The 17946-nt window shown below is 37.7% G+C and overlaps 1 protein-coding gene across 7 annotated transcripts in view; it reads right to left on the bottom strand.

Annotated features, from left to right (window-relative positions):
* Nucleotides 1–17946, bottom strand: part of SETD2 (SET domain containing 2, histone lysine methyltransferase) — a 125663-nt gene that overhangs the window by 28769 nt on the left and 78948 nt on the right. For 2 of the 7 annotated variants that reach the window (XM_088028609.1, XM_028087260.2), the window contains exons 13-15: nucleotides 10411–10459; nucleotides 7401–7584; nucleotides 1134–1803 (exon numbers count right to left, since the gene is read on the bottom strand). In XM_088028609.1, coding sequence (XP_087884735.1) covers nucleotides 1134–1803; nucleotides 7401–7584; nucleotides 10411–10459 — 903 coding nt within the window. Of the gene's footprint in view, nucleotides 1–1133; nucleotides 1804–7400; nucleotides 7585–10410; nucleotides 10460–17946 lie in introns of those variants that run through there. The other 5 variants (XM_088028619.1, XR_003606695.2, XR_003606697.2 and 2 more) reach the window with 5 other exon arrangements.

The following is a 17946-nucleotide window of genomic DNA, read 5'->3' as shown; positions in this document are numbered from 1 at the left end:
GCCATTAAAATGTGTACCCGTATGTATATTCACACACACATATAAAAATACAGAGTAATTTGGGGAAATGGTTAAGAATCATGTTAAGTAGAAACAATAGGATAGTTTCAAGTCTTCAAAGAGAGAGAGATAATACAAAATGAAAGTAGTTAACACAGTTAAAATTTCAGGAATTAAAACTGGATACTTTGTCATGGCCTTACAAACTAAATCTTGATGCAGCTTCATCACAAAAATACTAACAGAAATAATATTACCAGTTAGTGCTAAGTAATGTGTGCAGGAAGTATCCCTCCGAGTCTCCCCCATCCACAATAATTCACCTTTAAAGAGTGATGTGAGAGATGTACGAATGTGGTGAGGATGCTTTATACATTCTTCTTTTTTGTTTTTTTAAGCTTAAAATGTACTGCTGTATTCTACAGAAAAGAAACCTGATTCAAAAGCACAAAAATACACCTTGAAATATAAAATCAGTACACTCAGCTTTACTATTTCCTACCACAGTGATACCCTCAGGCTCAGTGCATCAGAGACACTCTTGACAAACTTCATGATGATAAACATGTAGGGGATAAAAAAATAATATACACACTGGGTGGGTCTAAGAAGAAAAGGGCAAGCCATCTCCTGACTCAATTACCATGACAAAGAGTTCTCCCATTGTAGGGATATGAAAGAATACACTGTATATTATTCACTGCCTATAAGCAAAAAAGAGAGAAGCATCCAAAAGCCTCTCTCTGATCACTTGCTTTGGGGAAGTCAGCTGGAACATTGTAAGAAGCCCTACTGAGAGGTCCACGTGAAGATAGAAAACAGAGTTAACAATCATGTGAGTGAGCTTGAAAGTGAATCTTCCATCCTCTGCCTAACTACCGTAATTTCATAAAGACCCTGAGCTTGAACCATCCATCCAGACAAGCTACTTTTGAATTCCTGACCCACAACAATGAGATAATAATTACTAGTTGTCTTAAGCTGCTAAGTTCTGGTGTAATTTGTTACACAACAGTAAATAGCTAATACAATTGATTGATATAAAAGTAATCAATGGCAGGACTTCAGTTTCACATCAGATTTAACATCCCATAAACACCAAGACACACAAGAGCGGTTCCAAAATTAGTTACCTGTACAATTGGTGGAGTTGTCTGTGAATAGGGTGATGTCACACCATAGACAGTTGGACAAGTCTGTCCTTGATAATATATGGTTGCTTGAGACTGTGCAGGAGAATATTGCTGCTGGACACTGACTGACTGTTGATTTGAATCCCAAACACCATAATTCTGTCCTTGGACTGGGCCTGGGGCTGGCACTGGCAAGACGGTGACGCTTGAGTCTTGGTGTACCACACCATCACTTTGGGCCACATATTGTGAACTGGAAACTTCCACAGGGGCTGCCACATGGGGCACCACTGGCACGGGTGCAGGGGCAGCAAGGGGTTCTGTAGAATGTCCCACCAAGGGCTGAGAATGATCGTAAGGGGAAGGAGAACACACGGGGTCCATGCTGGGTGTGGGAAGGAGCACCTTTCCAGCATTAGGGTTGCTGGGATCCACATAGGCCTGCATGGGATAACCTGGTGGGTAGCCGGCGAAGGGGTGATGAGGGGCATTGTAACCAAGAGAGTCATACGGCAGTGGAGACGTCATTCCCAGGGTCTGCATCTGCTGCTGTTGTTTCTGAGCCTCCCGCTGAGCCACCTCTTGCTCGAACAACTTCCGACGCTCCTCTGTAGAAAGTTTATTGCGGTCTTTAATTCGTACTTTCTTTTTAGAAGTTGGTGTATCATATCTAGAAAGAAAATGTAAGAGCATCACAAACGGTTTTCCCTAAATCAAGGACATAATCAAAGCATTAATAAAGGTTATGTCACTCAATACTAAACCATTAATCACACCAACTCCAATTTGGCATTGGTTAAAAATCGGTCAAAATTACTTAAGGAATCCTGCTGATAGAAGAGAATCCCAAGAAAACATTTAGAAAAAAATAATAACTTTATTCTCAGATTCTTGAACTTCAAATTAAAGATATATATAATATTCTAAACAGATTCTTCTTTATAGTTGTATAGTCCTCTATACAGTCTACAAATTCTGAAATTAAAATACGCTAATAAAAGCTAAAGAATTTGACGTCTGTCTGACCACAAATATTTACGATAAATTCAACAGACGGCAGTTAAGTGAAGGATGAGAATGCACACAGTTATATTCACCTCCTCTTCTCTGTGCAATACCAAATATAATATTTTACTGCTAAGCCTAATGCCCTATGATGGTTTTGACAAGGCCTCCTGGAAACCATCAGCTCTAACATTCACAAGAAGAGAACTGAGGGCTTAAAAGAGTCTGTTGTGAAGTTCTATGGAGTGAATCAAACTTTTGAGAAAGTTCTCTTGGCAAAAATTTAAAAACAACAACTAATTTCAAGAGGTTTCATTGCAAAGAAACCTCTAACAACAGCTTCACGGACAAGGGCATAACATTTATCCAAACAACAAAAAACATATGGTCTAAAAAACTCGAAACTGAAAATTTCCTTTAAAGTGTTAATGGGATGGTAGTACCCTTAGCTGCCTGGCAGAAACAAATGCAAGTAGTTATAGAAGAAAGCCCCTTAAATCCAGGCTTCAGTGAATTCCCACAGATCAAATTCTAAGGAACATGATGAGTTCATTAGAAAATAAAATTATAAAAATATTTATACATACATCTATATAAACAAATGAGAGGAAGAAACCCACAAAAACTACTGGCACTGGAATTATCCAATACAGACTATAAGAGACATTTAATATGTTTAATGAAATAAGAGGCTATTAAAAATATTACTAAGGAATGGGACCATAAAAAACTATCAGGTAGATATGAAAAAGAACCCCATGAAACATCCAGAAAGGAAAAAGAGTAGAAATTAAAACTCAATTATCATATAAAATTGAGCATGCACATACCTGACAATTCAACAATTCTACTCACATACCCAGGAGACCCTGTTGCACATGTACATCATGTACATCAAAATTAGGTAATAGCACTATACATAATAGAAAAAACTCTGTAACAAAATGTTACACACAGCAATGAAAATGAATAAACTGACACATACAACCGTGGATAAATTCTAGCAATACAATATCAAGTTGAAAACAAAGCAGACTCAAATTAAACACAAAAGAGCAGCCTTTTCATAAAGTTAAAAACTAATGTATTATTTTAAACTATATATTAGAGGACATAAAATGGTATTTTAAACAAGGAAAGCCAGGGTATAATAAACACAGGATGCAAGATGGTGTCATCTCAAGTAGTAAAGGCAGGGGATAGTATAGAAAGAAATGGCTTAGCTAGATTTACATGATGGTTAAGATCACAGCACAAAAGCATTATAATATATGGAGAAGTTGATGTACAGAAATGGTAAGTGTCATGAACCAAGAAATAATCCAACATTCAATTCAATGTCCCTAAGATCCATGTTATGGTTAAGAGATGAGATCTGAAGAGAATTAGTTACATAGAAAACGATCTTCAAATTCAAAAAGCCCAATGAATTTCAACCAGAGAAAAGAAAAAGAAATCCTCATATAAACACAGGGTAGTGATACTTCGGTACACCAAATACAAAGAGAGCATCTTAAAAGCAGACCAAGAGAAAAGCCAGATTACTTAAAGAACAATCAGACCAAGAAGTTTCACAAGAGAAGTAGGGGAAGCCAGAAGACTAAAGAATAACAGCTTCCAAGTGTTGAGAAAAACTTTTAACTCAGCAAAACTTCCTTTAAAAATGAGAGTCCATGTTCACATAAAGACATACATACACAAGTCTTACACTTGTAATATTCACAACAGCCATCTGGAAACAATCCAAATGCCTATCAACTAACGATTTTATAAACAAACTCTGGTAATACCTACCCAATGGACTACCACTCATTAATAAAAAGGAACTACTGAGACACATAACATAAATGGATCTCAAATGCAATCTGCTAGGTGAAAGACACATCAAATACTATCTAGAGTATGACGCCATATATACATGACATTCTGGAAAAGACAAAAACAGAGGGTCAGAAAGCAGTGGCTGGCTGCCAGTAACTAGGGGTAGAAGAAGGGGACCACTCACAAAGAGCTCAAGAGAATTTTCTGAGATGACAGAAATGTCTATATGATGACCGTCAGTGGTTACTTAACTGCATGCATTTGACAAAACACACTGAATTATGTACTTATAATTAAATATTTCTATAAGAAATTTATATCTACTGACTAAATAAAGCTGATTTTTAAAACAGGGTGAGCAATGCAAACAAAGAAGATTCTTTAGACAAAAACTGAAAAATACGATGAACAAAAAGTCACTAAACAAAATCTTTTAAAGGATTTAGGTCTGAGGAGAAAGGAGAACAAAGAAACTGATAAATGTAAACAAATTAGTAAGTCAGTTTGTGTACATATATAAAATTGACAATAACTGATGGGAAGGGGCGCCTGGGTGGCTCAGTCATTAAGCGTCTGCCTTTGGCTCAGGTCATGGTCCCAGGGTTCTGGGATCGAGCCCCACATCAGGCTCCCTGCTTAGCGGGAAGCCTGCTTCTCCCTCTCTATGTCTCTATCAAATAAATAAATAAAATCTTAAAAAAAAACCAAACTGATGGGAAGAAGAAGCAACAAGAAATTATAATGCTGGACAAAAACAGAATATAAATTGGGAAGGCTGAATGATCAGAGTATCCTCAAGTAGTAATGTTGTTCAAGATACTGATTAGCTTTAGATTTTATTTAAGTGAAACATACCGGTTAAATGACACAAAGAATTAAAAAAAAAAAAAAAACAAATCAATCTGCCATAAAGCTATTAATCTATCAGACACAGAAAAGTCAGTAAAATCCTACCAACAGGAAATAGCATACTTCTATTAACATCAAATGAAATAGACTCTAAAGCCAAGTCTCAATAAAATTCTAAGAACTGGTATAATACAAACCGATTAATGGCAATTATATCTGAAATTTAACAAAAAGAAATTTAAACACACTGCAAACCATAATAGTATCTAGAACTAGGTTATGATAAAACTGCACTATCAAAAGAGTAGTTCAAATAGTACTTATGGAGAAATTTAAATCCTTAAATACTTTACTTTGAAGAGAAAAATACTGAAAATTAATGAGATAAAAATCCCAATTATTCCAATTAAAATTTTTAAAAAATATATAATAAGCCCAAAAAAGTGGAAAAAAGAAAAGACTAGAAGTCAATTACCAAAATAAAAAAACACTGCTATTCTGTGACTTGTACTGAATCAGGTACTGCTAGCAAAATAGCAAGAGCAAAGAAAAAGGACTAGAAAGGAAAAACAAAAATTTACATGATGGGGCCTGTTGACAAAGACAAAAAAAAAAAGGCAAAACCCCCTATACTTCTGAAATATCAGTGAGAGTTCTATATGGTCACCAAATGAGATCAATATACAAAAGTCAATTGCGCATCTACACACCAGCAACAAACTGAAGATATAACCAGAAATTAAGGTTCTCAGAAATGAATATACCAAGATACCTAAGTTTTTCTGGAAGAAACTATAAACAATTAAGGAGATTAATGAAAAACTTAATATTTAAAATATTAAAGACCTAACTAGACAGAGCATATCTGAATACTCAATTTGAATATAGGAACAGGAATACTCTAAATTATAAAGATGTCAAGTCTCCTCAGAATCATCTTGGTGGGGGGTGGGGGTGTGGAGGAAGTAGGAGAAATGTGACAAGCAGATTCTAAGAAGAACAAGTCTCAGAAAAGAGATGACACCCCAGAAGATCAAGTAGGGGTTTGCTCTACTTGCTATCAAGACTTAATATAAGCTACAGTCACATTATTAGCCCCAAAACAGATCCTCCCACATATAAAAACTTATTAGAGACAGTGCTACAGATCAAGGAGAAAGGATGGGCTTTCAAGTGAATGGTGCAGAGACAACTGGGTATTCACTTAGAAAAAAATGAAACCATATTCCTACCTCACAACATATACAAAAATTAATTCCCAATAAATTAAGCACAAGAAAAGAGCATCATCACCTCAAGGATAGGGAAGAATTTCTTTTTTTTTTTTAAGATTTTGTTTATTTATTCATGAGAGACAGAGAGAGAGAGAGAGAGAGAGAGAGGCAGAGAGAGAAGCAGGCTCCCAAGGAGCAGGGAGCCCGATGCGGGACTCGATCCCAGGACCCTGGGATCATGACCTGAGCCGAAAGCAGACACTTAACCATCTGAGCCACCCAGGCGCCCTAGGGAAGAATTTCTTAAAACACAGCACTAACCATGAAGGAAATATACATGTGACATATTCAATTACACCATAATTAATAAATTCTATATATCAAAAGACACAAAAGAGTCAAAATACAAGCCACAAACTGGGAAAAAAATACTCGAAAAATTATTACCAAGGCAGAATATTTAGAATATAAAGAATCTCTAAAAAATAAATCCTAAACTCAAAATGATAAATACTAAACGAATAGTACCTATAAAAAGACACTTCACAGAAGAGGAAACAGGAATGGCCAATAAATACATGACAAAATGTTCAATCTATTTAGCAATTAGGGTAATGCAAATTAAAATCATGATGAATTTACTATTACAAACCCTGACAATCCCAAATTAAAAATTCTGGCAACTGCATTATATGAATGCAATATATCATTTTTTCAAAAAATAAATTTTATTTTTAAAAGATTATTTATTTGAGAGAGAGAGAGGGAGCACATGGGTGGGGGAGGGGCAGAGGAAGAGGGAGAAGCAGACTCCCTGCTGAGCAGGGTTAGGGACTCGATCCCAGGATCCCAGGACCCCAGAACCATGACCTGAGCTGAAAGCACATGCTTAACCGACTGAGCCACCCAGGCACCCCCAAAAATAAATTTAATTTTAAAAAAGCTTCTCTGGAATAAATGTTTTCTAGCACCCAGTGGGTCATCATGTGGCTTGTTTTTCTACAAGCATGACAAAGACAGCCTCTGACACAGGGATCAATCAGCATTTTGACTGGTATGGCACAAGATTCACTAGAAAACACAGTTCTGGCTTTAGAAAATTTACCATTATCTTTGAAGAGTTATCTCCCACCAATTTCCACTTCCCTTTAAGGAACAAATCTTTGGCTCCTCTAATAGCAGTTAAATGTTATCAAGTAGAAACCTAGTCTTCACTGTCAAAAGAGACTCTAACTCAATATTTACCAGTCAAGTTTTATACTCACTCATTAAGAGAATATACTTACTCCAAAACCCCTTGGTGCCCAAAATCAGAAGTACTGACTTGGGAACTTTTTGACTGGCTCAGAAAAGAGAGTAACTCACACAGGCCACTTACCTGTCATCTGGCCTTTTTGTTCCCCGCTCATAGGCAGAAGAAGGTGGCGAGAGAGAGCCCCTTCGTTTCCTTTTCTCTTTATTTTGAGTTTGCTTGTCTGGGTCTCTCTCTCTTGACCTGTTAGGAGTCTTTGGGGCAGCTGTTTGATCTCTGAAGCCAACAGCATCCCTTCCTCGTTCAGTTACTAAGGGAAAAGCGTTTTTAAAAATTTACTTGGCAGACTCTTCTCCATCATGATAGCATGTCAACTGTATAATACAATTTCTATCCAACAAATGGGTCTATGGACTCCTCCCTCACAGGCCCATCCAGAATTCGGATGAGACACAAGGTGGTGTGGTGTGTGTGTGTGTGTGTGCACTCTACTTCCTGAAAGTCTCTGCCATGAATTCTCTTTTCCACCTTCCCCAACCAAACTGAGTCCAAGCCTTCAACATTTCTAACAAGTTCTGTGGAACACACTCATGCAAAATATTCCCATTACCTTTAACAGGGAAGTCTGCTTGCAGTTCAAAATGTAAAAGCCTTCAACTGCCTCTGTAGTTCTGCACATTTACAGTTTACAGAAGAGCAGTCTGGCATGCTAAACATAAAAACCTCAAAGGGAAAAAGTCTCTTCAATTAAAAAAAAAGGAGGGGGTGGAATTAGACAAATTTTTTAACAACTACCATTTCAAAAGGAAAACATTACAAACACAGATGATGATAGGTAATAACTCAGGAAGTTATCAAAACCAGAGAGCTACATCTTCAAAAAAAGAATGCCATTTTCCTACTGAAAGATAATACTATTAACATTTTCTACTCAGTTTCTTTACCTAGAATGGTCCTCACCCAACTCCACTGTCACTGCTCCCAAAAGCTGTGCAAGGTATTACTTTTCACTGACCTCACTTCCTACTTTCTCACCCCCCTAAGAAGCCTAAATCCCACCACTGAATATTTCAATATAAATTAACTGGTACTACATGCTGCTGCTTTGTTAGCACGGCTACCCTGATTAATCAGATTGCTCTCTTCTTAAGAGAATTTCTTATATCTCTCATAGCACAGAGCAGACTCACAATAAACACTAACGGCTTTTTCTTTTTCTCATCTCAGAAAAACATGCTATTACTTGTTTTCTTCCCTAGTGGCAGGGTTAGGTTTACATATGCCGTTCTTGTAGTTCTCCTGCTGGTGGGCCCAAAACTCCATTTATTTGCAAAAACGGTTAATCGATAGCCATGTATGAGCACTTGCCAGTGAGAACTGAACTCATCTCTACCACACGTTGGTAGAAAATGCTATACAATTAAAACAATTGTTCCAGCTCACAGGGTAGTAGAACACATCATTCTTTTGGGAAGTACTACTATCTAGTTTCATCTGGGTCTGCCCATGACCACCCTATTTCCTTCTTAAAATAAGGTTCCTTGTGCTGGTGTTAACTTCCTTAAAATGTAGCTATTTCTTCATTATATCCTGGTAAAGTAAGAAAAGGAATCATACTAACAGTTCATATTATGACTCTGCATCTTAGAATATATGAGGTAGAGAAGCTGTTCCATTTATTCTGGCTGATTTTATATTATATTATAAAATGAAAGTAAAGCTAGACTACATATTTCCCAAAATATTTTACAGTTCATAGGAATTTTAAAAGTGTTAGGCTCTTTAATTGCTTGACACTGAGGGGTAACACAGAAGCCAGGCTTTAATCATACGTATTTCTTATAAAAAGCCTGAGACTGATGCGGGGGGGCACGTATGTGAAGGAGAGACTAAAGCTGGCACACAAAAAGGTGGCTTCCTGAAAAGATTACAGTCATCCATTATAGACAATTTTCAGAAGGCATCTCTCAGAGGGCACATCAGACTAGATATTGGCAAGATATTGGGGGGAAACCCTCATAGATATTTAAGTATTGCCCATCTTGTTAATGATTTCAACTCACTGAACCCAGAGAAGCTAGGCTCACCTGGCCAAGGTTACAGTGCCACTGGTTTTGCCAACCAGCACTACTCAACCCTGCCTTCTTTCTTATGGGAGAAATTCTCTGTAGCCGTAAGTAGGATGTTTGGCTATGAAGAAACTAAACCAATAGAGTTAAAAATATTCAAAACAAAAATAAAACCCCAACAATGATGCAAAGTACACCTCACAGGGCTTTAACCTATAAGATTATTTAACCAATAAGACTTAAGATTATAAAAGCTCTTCATGCCAAAAATATAGAAAAAGACCAAAAACAAAACAAAAGAAAACAAAAAGGAAAAACGCCAAAAATATCACACTGGCTCCTTCCCTCTATTTATGTTGGGTCAATACTGGAGGGCTCAAGAGATCGACAATAGCCACGATAACTCATCTATTGCTTTCATCTTTAAAGAAGCATATTGGAAAATAACCAAGTGGTAAAATCCAGAAACCAGACTACCATGGCCTCCCTATTATCTTTTCTGTAATAATGATTTTTCCCCCCAAGATTTTTAAGTAATTTTTAAGTAACCCAACGTGGGGCTCAAACCTACAACCCTGAGATCAAGAGTCACACGTTCTACTGACCTAGCCAGTCAGGCACCCCTGAAATAATGATTCTTAACCTTGTAAGGGATCACTGGCTTCCTGAGAATCTGATGAAAGTTTTGAATTTTCTCCAGAAAAATTCATGTAAATAAAGGATTTTGCATATAAACATCTACAGGTAAAGACTTACACAGATACTTAGGAATACAGGTTTAACAATGCCTGCTCTAGAGGAATAAATGGAAGAAAAGCTTCTAAAAGCCATGACTTCAAGGAAAGCAACAACATAGGCAGTATAAAGGGACATCTCCTTTGACAAAAATTCACTAAGAAAGAATCAAAAGGCAAGTTTCCAAACTTTTACACCAAATATTTCATTTACCTAATTACATACTGTCCGGTTTCAAAAACAAAATAGCTGAAGTTCTTATCATTTACCTCTGCATATTTCCAAAAGAGTATTTGTAAAGCCATACACACAGAGTACCTCTGAATACCTACTTGTGTTCTCCTTTTCAGTTTGACTTTTCTTTGGAATTCGATATACCTCCTGTAAAAATAAACCAAGAGAAGGGTTATTAGTATGGAGTGGAAGTGATTGTGTTTAAACTGACTGATTTCACATGGTGACAAAGAAATAGGAATGGGCTGGTATTTAATTATTCTCCAAAATCTGATTTACATCTAGCTTTAAATAAGAATAGATGCTGGTCCCTTAAAAACAAGCAAAAATGTGTAGCATATAAGCTACACACACACACACACACACACACACACATTTATTATGTATATTTATGTTTCATTTTGTTTTTTAAACATCTACCAATAGGCTTATATGATCTCATTAGCCAAGTAGCAAACTAATTATATTTCTGGAAGGAATATACTTCCTGATAATCTTCTTTCCATATGCTTTCTGCATATAAAATGAAGTCATCTATAGTTCCTTTACTGAGAGTATTCATCAGAACACTCTCATAAGAACAATTCTAACCTCTCACTTGCCATCCCTCTTAAGGGAAGAAGCGTTAGTAATTACTTAGCTATATAAAAACACCTCAGAAAAACTGTATGTGTGAAGATAATGCCCTTTTTTCTTATTTTTCTATAAATGAAAAACTAACTTGGCTAATGGCCAAATGTAGTATTTCCTTTCATATTATTTTAAAAAGAAAAGATAAACATTAGATCATTGTTGCTCTTGAAACAGCATCTAATAGTGTACCAAAATTGTTCTTGACAAATGTGAACTATGTTTACATAGTTACATACATAAGCCCTGAATACCTTTTCTTGATGTAGGAATCTAAGGCTTAGAACATGTTCTGTCCCCTGACAATCCCTTGCTGTTTCAGTCATCAAGTAGCTCAACATTTCCTTATCCAGTCACCTTGGTAAGTGGGCAAATGGTAAATCCACACATTCTCAATGGAATATCACATGCTACTCTCCATTTAGAGTAATCTCGTAATATTGACCATACCTATATGATTTGGTAATTTCATTTTTTTTAGCAATTGTACTCCAAGAAAATCAAAGAACTCCTCTTTCCACATGATTATTGGTTCTAGCAGTATTTGCGGAAAGTAAGAGATAATCCGCATGCCATACAACTGGGGAAGGGTCAAGATTTAATATTCAGTTGCAATTAAAGATGATAAATACAGACCAAACAGATACTGGGCAATCTATATGAATGTAGATTTTTTAGAAAAAAATCCTTCAACACTTCATGCATGCTGATAAATTACCTAATAAAGCTGATGACTGTCATGATTAGATGTGTATTTATCCTGTGTGTCAGGTTATCATATTAAGCATTTCAAATGCATTACCTTTTTTGAGCTTCAAAACATCTCTATGAGGTTAAGTACTATTATCTCCATTTTACAAATGAGAAAATCTACTTAAAAATCTTAGCAACTGACCAAGGTTATGATGCTATCGGACAGCATGACTCCACAGCAATTTTATCTTCTGTACTATATGACCCAGGATATGGTTAACAGTAGGCATTATCTGGGAAGGAGTACCACTTGAGGAACGTAAGCATAAATGTAGGTGGCATCCTCTATTCCCCCAGCCCCTCTTTCATATGTAGGACTTCCACTAGAGCTGTGATTGTCAACTCTGGCTACACAATTAGACCACTCCAGGACACTTTCATAGAAATACTATGCCAGACAAATAAAATCTAAAATTCCGGGCATGAGTCCCACGCATCTGTATTTTTTTTTTTTTTTTTTAAGCTCTCCACATGATTCTGTTGCCTACCTGTAGAAGGTTGGGAACCACTGAACTACTATCTTCTCTTAGCAGCCTTCACTCATTCCTCCTCACAAGGGAGAATTTGAGAGAACAAACTGTGTATGCCTGTCCTCAGCTCAAAGCCACTTGGGGGTGGCTCCTCCGAGGAAATGTCTGGAGTTGTCAAGCTGTCAGTGTCTAACTGTGGGTAATAGTGAATCGGGGTATTGTATTTTACAGTATTTACACAGTATACAGGGTACTGTATTTATACAGTAAGGACAAAGCTGACATTCCTAGCTCTGACTCCTCTGTCCACCCCCCACGGGGTTACCAAACTTGGGGAAAAAGTAAGAATGCCACTTATCAGCACCTACTCACACTGTAAGAAAAAACAGGTATTCTATTAATTTTAAAAATTAATAGGCTTGGAAATGACTGTTGCATTTGGTACTCTGTAAATCTAGGCACTCCAAAAGGTAAATGTTCATCATAAAGTCTGCTTAGAACATACAGATATGCGGGTCTGTGTCAACTAAGGATTATGTAATTTTTACCTGTTTAGTTTCTTTTGCCTAAGGTCTTGGGCATTACAAGTGTTCATTACAAGCATTTATAGTAATTTATCACACACACCTCAAGCTGGGACCCATTCTATGGTGGCAATTAACGTACCAGAGGAAATGTTTCTCAAAAATATATTAACTCTATCAAAAGTTTAGAGCAACTGGGGGCTATTGGGTGGCTCAGTTGGTTAAGCATCCAACTCCTGATTTCAGCTCAGGTCATGATCTCAGGGTCGTGGGATCATGGAGCCTGCCAGAGCCTGAGATTCTCTCTCTCCCTCTACCTCTTCCCTCACCCCCTGTCTAAAAAAAAAAAAAAAAATTTAGAGCAAATGCTAAGTAGAAAACGTATTCCGATATTCACAAAAGGGATGATTATTACTGACTTGTGACCAAGAGCTATTGACTTTTATTCTGTACCTAATACTATGGGGAACAAATTCCATCAACATGCACCCAAGCGCTAAGGAGCTACTAACTTGATCCTCCTCTTCATATAGTTAAAGCTGTATATAAAATTTTGGGGCACCTGGGTGGCTCAGTCGTTAAGCGTCTGCCTTCGGCTCAGGTGATCCTGGGATCGAGCCCCGCATCGGGCTCCCTGCTCGGCGGGAAGCCTGCTTCTCCCTCTCCTACTCCCCCTGCTTGTGTTCCCTCTCTCGCTGTCTCTCTCTCTGTCAAATAAATAAATAAAATCTTAGGGAAAAAAAGCTGTATATAAAATTTAAACTGGAAACTCAGATTATCTACTTCGAGGCCCTGAATTTTTCCAAAGTCCCACAGTAATGCAATCTGAGAAGGAAGCAGTCATATGAAGATTACTATATTTTTTAAAATTATTCTATCTTGTGGATAAATAGCAATAAGTTTAGCTTACATGATATGGAACACTGGAATAACGTCATACACCTGCAGGCCATTGCAGAAAAATGTTTATCTGAGTTGGCTTCACTCACATTAACACTCCATGTAAAATCATTTTCCTCTGTTAAAAATTCTACTCAAGAGACTGGCATGTTATGAAAGAACACTCAATTGTGAGTCAGGAGGCCTGGGTTTTGGGATTATCCCTGCCCTCAGAGAGGCCTAAAAGAATCTGGTTGCCCACTCCCCCCAATATTCTTTACCTATCACCCTGTTTTACTTCTTTAGTATCTAGGTGCTGCTCCTAATTAACACACACTCGCATGCACTCAAAGCTATAATTCTTATTTTTTTAAGTGGTTTTTTAAAAAAGATTTTATTTATTTATTCATCAGAGAGAGAGAGCAAGTGAGCGCACGAGCAGGAGGAGTGGCAGAAGCAGAGGCAGAAGCAGAGGGAGAAGCAGGCTCCCTGCCAAGCAAGGAACCCAATGTGGGACTCGATCCCAGGACTCTGGGATCATGACCAGAGCCGAAGGCAGACACTCAACTGACTGAGCCACCCAGGTGTCCCTTGTAGCTACAATTCTTAAGGGCCAAGACTGTCTTACTCTTTGCTGTATCTCTAGCAAAAAGAAAATGCCTGGCACATAGACAACACTCAACTACTTGTTGAATGGACCAGTAAGTGAAATACTACTCATAATTTACAGAAATCACCACAGTGCTAAAAAACTTCAAAGTATTACACAGCTCATTTTTTAAAACTCACTAAATCTATACCTTCATTCTCTTTCATCCCTGGTAAGAATGCTGTTTACAGGCCTCACATATAACCATGAACATGTTTGTGGAGTTGTATTTCCAGGGTCAGATTAGTAAGTGTGCCTCCGCAACATTTTGAACTCTTATCAATGCTTAGAACTGCCCACCCTTGGGCAATTAATCATTCCTCTTCAAAGGCTCAAAATCAATCTTCAGAAATTGTTTCATAAACACTAAATCACTGATAAGTTCATGCACAAGCAATGCATCCAGCATCCCTTTATAAAAGTATATAAATATGTGTGGAGTTGTTTTTAATTTGTAGACACAAAGAACAAGTTCTTTGATGGCTATTTGTGGAAATCTGGTATGCTCATTTATATAACAAGTATTTAGGTAGAAATTAGGTGTTAAAAGCACATATCAAGGGTCTCCTATTTTTAAAGGACACTGGAGATACATAGTAGCCGCCAGCAAGAGGTTCACAGGCTAACAATGTGGCTGACAATTCTTACTGTGTGCCATGTCCTTTAACTGCATTCTCATATACTCTTACGCTGCCATGAAAAGTACCTTTGCTCTATCTACAGTACATAGAAAACAGGCTCAGAGAGGTTAAATAACTATACTAGGGTCATACGGTGCCACAGTGAGCTATAGATTGGATCCAGGATCTAAGCCTAGGTTTGTCTCTGTCCAAAGCATACACTTTTAACCACCTCTACTACCTCTTGAACACTCAAGGAAAAGAGAAAGTAGACATACACTATCTTATACTAAAACTGGCCTTAGGAGAGAGGACTGGAAAAAGCATTCTGAAGGAAATAAACATTTGAATTATATTGAAGGATGACTAGGAGTTGTACATAGAAAAAAAGAGGCCGAAAATAAAAATATGGTAGACTGAACACATGTGTTTATTACAACTCTATCCTGAAGTCCTATAAAATGACAATGAAAGAACAAGAAAGTATAGACCCATCCATATTATCTTTTCTTTCCAGGAAATGAATACTGAATGTACATGTATACTTAAATTTCTTTTATTCTATGCATTCTCTTTCATGTTCTTTCATTGGATGATTCACAAAGAAAAAAAATACTGTATCCATGAAATAAGATGCGCTTTAAATAAAAGACAGCAAAGGAGCGCCTGGGTAGCTCAGTTGTTGGGCATCTGCCTTCGGCTCGGGTCATGGTCCCAGGGTCCTGGGATGGAGTCCCACCTCAGGCTCCCTGCTCAGCGGGAAGCCTGCTTCTCCCTCTCCCACTCCCCCTGCTTGTGTTCCCCCTGTCTCTCTGTCAGGTGAATAAGTGAAATCTTTAAAAAAAAAAAAAAAAAGACAGCAAAAATAAGAATAAGAACTAGGAAGAACTAGGATAGAAAAAAGAGCTGAAGGTCACCCAGAAAGCAGAACAAAAAGTCAAGAAAGAAAATGGGAGATCAAAAAATAAAATTAGAGTCCACAATAGCCAAACTGTGGAAAGAGCCAAGATGTCCATTGACAGATGAATGGATAAAGAGGTGGTATATATACACAATGGAATATTATGCAGCCATCAAAAGGAATGAGATCTTGCCATTTGCAACGACGTGGAAGGAACTGGACAGTGTTATGCTGAGTGAAATAAGTCAATCAGAGAAAGACATGTATCCTATGACCTCACTAATATGAGGAATTCTTAATCTCAGGAAACAAACTGAGGGTTGCTGGAGTGGTGGGGGGTGTGAGGGATGGGGTGGCTGGGTGATAGACATTGGGGAGGGTATGTGCTATGGTGAGCACTGTGAATTGTGCAAGACTGTTGAATCACAGATCTATACCTCTGAAACAAATAATGCAATATATGTTAAGAAAAAAAAAAGAAGAAGATAGCAGGAGGGGAAGAATGAAGGGGGGTAAATCGCAGGGGGAGACGAACCATGAGAGACGATGGACTCTGAGAAACAAAGTGAGGGTTCTAGAGGGAGGGGGGGTGGGGGATGGGTTAGCCTGGTGATGGGTATTAAGGAGGGCACGTTCTGCGTGGAGCACTGGGCGTTATGCACAAACAATGAATCATGGAACACTACATCAAAAACTAATGATGTAATGTATGGTGATTAACATACAATAAAAAAATTAAAAATAAAATAAAATTAGAGGATAGGTGATAGATGACTTACATCTAATAGCAGGTATGCCAAAAAGCAAGGAGAGAGAAGACTGAAGAAGTATAAAAGTTTTTTTTAAAAAAGAAAATTTTTTAGAACTTAAAGACATGAGTCACCAGATGGAGTCAGAGCACCTACAAAGGAATTGAAATGGCATCAGACTTCAATAGACAGCAACGCTGTAAGCTAGAAAATGATTCAATGTCTTGAACATTTTTTTAAAAGATTATTTATTCATCTGAGAGAGAGAGAGAGAGAGAGAGAGAGAGAAACAGCATGAGACGGGAGAAGGTCAGAGGGAGAAGCAGGCTCCCTGCCGAGCCGGGAGCCCGATGCGGGACTTGATCCCAGGACTCCAGGATCATGATCTGAGCCGAAGGCAGTGGCCCAACCAACTGAGCCACCCAGGCGCCCTGTCTTGAACATTTTAAAGAAAAATTTATTCCCAAATGATAATTACATGATCTGCCAAACAAAAAAGAATAAAATATTAGATTTATAGGGTCTCAAGATTTTATCTACCAGAAGAGAATGTTGAAAACCAAGACTGTGGAGGGTCTAAAATTCAAGATTCTCAATTCTGTGTCACACATTTCATAAATTATCTACAGTGTAAAAAGTACCATACTAGATACTTAAAAAAAACAAACAACTAAACAATTCCTGAGAGAACAATGGAAAAACAGTGGAAAGTTAATGTAAATCAATTACTTAGCATTTAGAATATGACACAGACATATACATATTTGTATATAAATTCAACAACTGGGCATTCAATACAGATCAATTATCCAAGCTCTATCTTTGAGCAAATAACCAGGAAGTGGTGGCTACTTAAAAATAACACCTGCAAAAGATCTAAAGATGTCATTCAAATCTGTCATAACTTTGAAAAAAGTTATCTTTCAACAATACTGTCCCTAACAGAAAATCTTAGTTATCTAGAAACTGCACCTTTAGAGTGACTGCTACAATTAGCAATAGCAATTTTTTTTAAAAGATTTTATTTGAGAGGGCGTGTGGGCTTACGTGCGCTGACAGGCTCACACACCCAAGCGTGGGCGGGGGGGCGGCGGGGAGTAGGGGAAGGGCAGAGGGAGAGGGACAAGCGGACTCTGCATTGAGCTTGAAGCCCAACATGGGGGCTCGACCCCACCACCCCACCCGGAGACCATGACTTAAGCTGAAATCAAGAGTCTGATGCCCAACTGACTGAGCCACCCAGGCACCCCAAGCAATTTTTTAATTTAAAAAAGGAGATGGATGTTTTGAATATGGATTACTAAGAAAATGATGCTATTAATAAAAATGTACATCAGAGAATGATGAACCAGCTTGTAAGAGAAGACTATGAACTTGCATCTGAAAGGCAAGTGGAAGAGTCAACAGGAAGCTAAAATACAGATCTGAAATTTAGGAAACAGGCTAAGGAAAGAGATCC

Source organism: Eumetopias jubatus, unplaced genomic scaffold, assembly GCF_037043125.1.
Source record: "Eumetopias jubatus isolate StellerSeaLion01/CBP00866 unplaced genomic scaffold, mEumJub1_p1.0 scaffold_1, whole genome shotgun sequence".
Lineage (NCBI taxonomy): Eukaryota > Metazoa > Chordata > Mammalia > Carnivora > Otariidae > Eumetopias > Eumetopias jubatus.
This window is presented reverse-complemented; position numbering and strand designations above follow the sequence as displayed.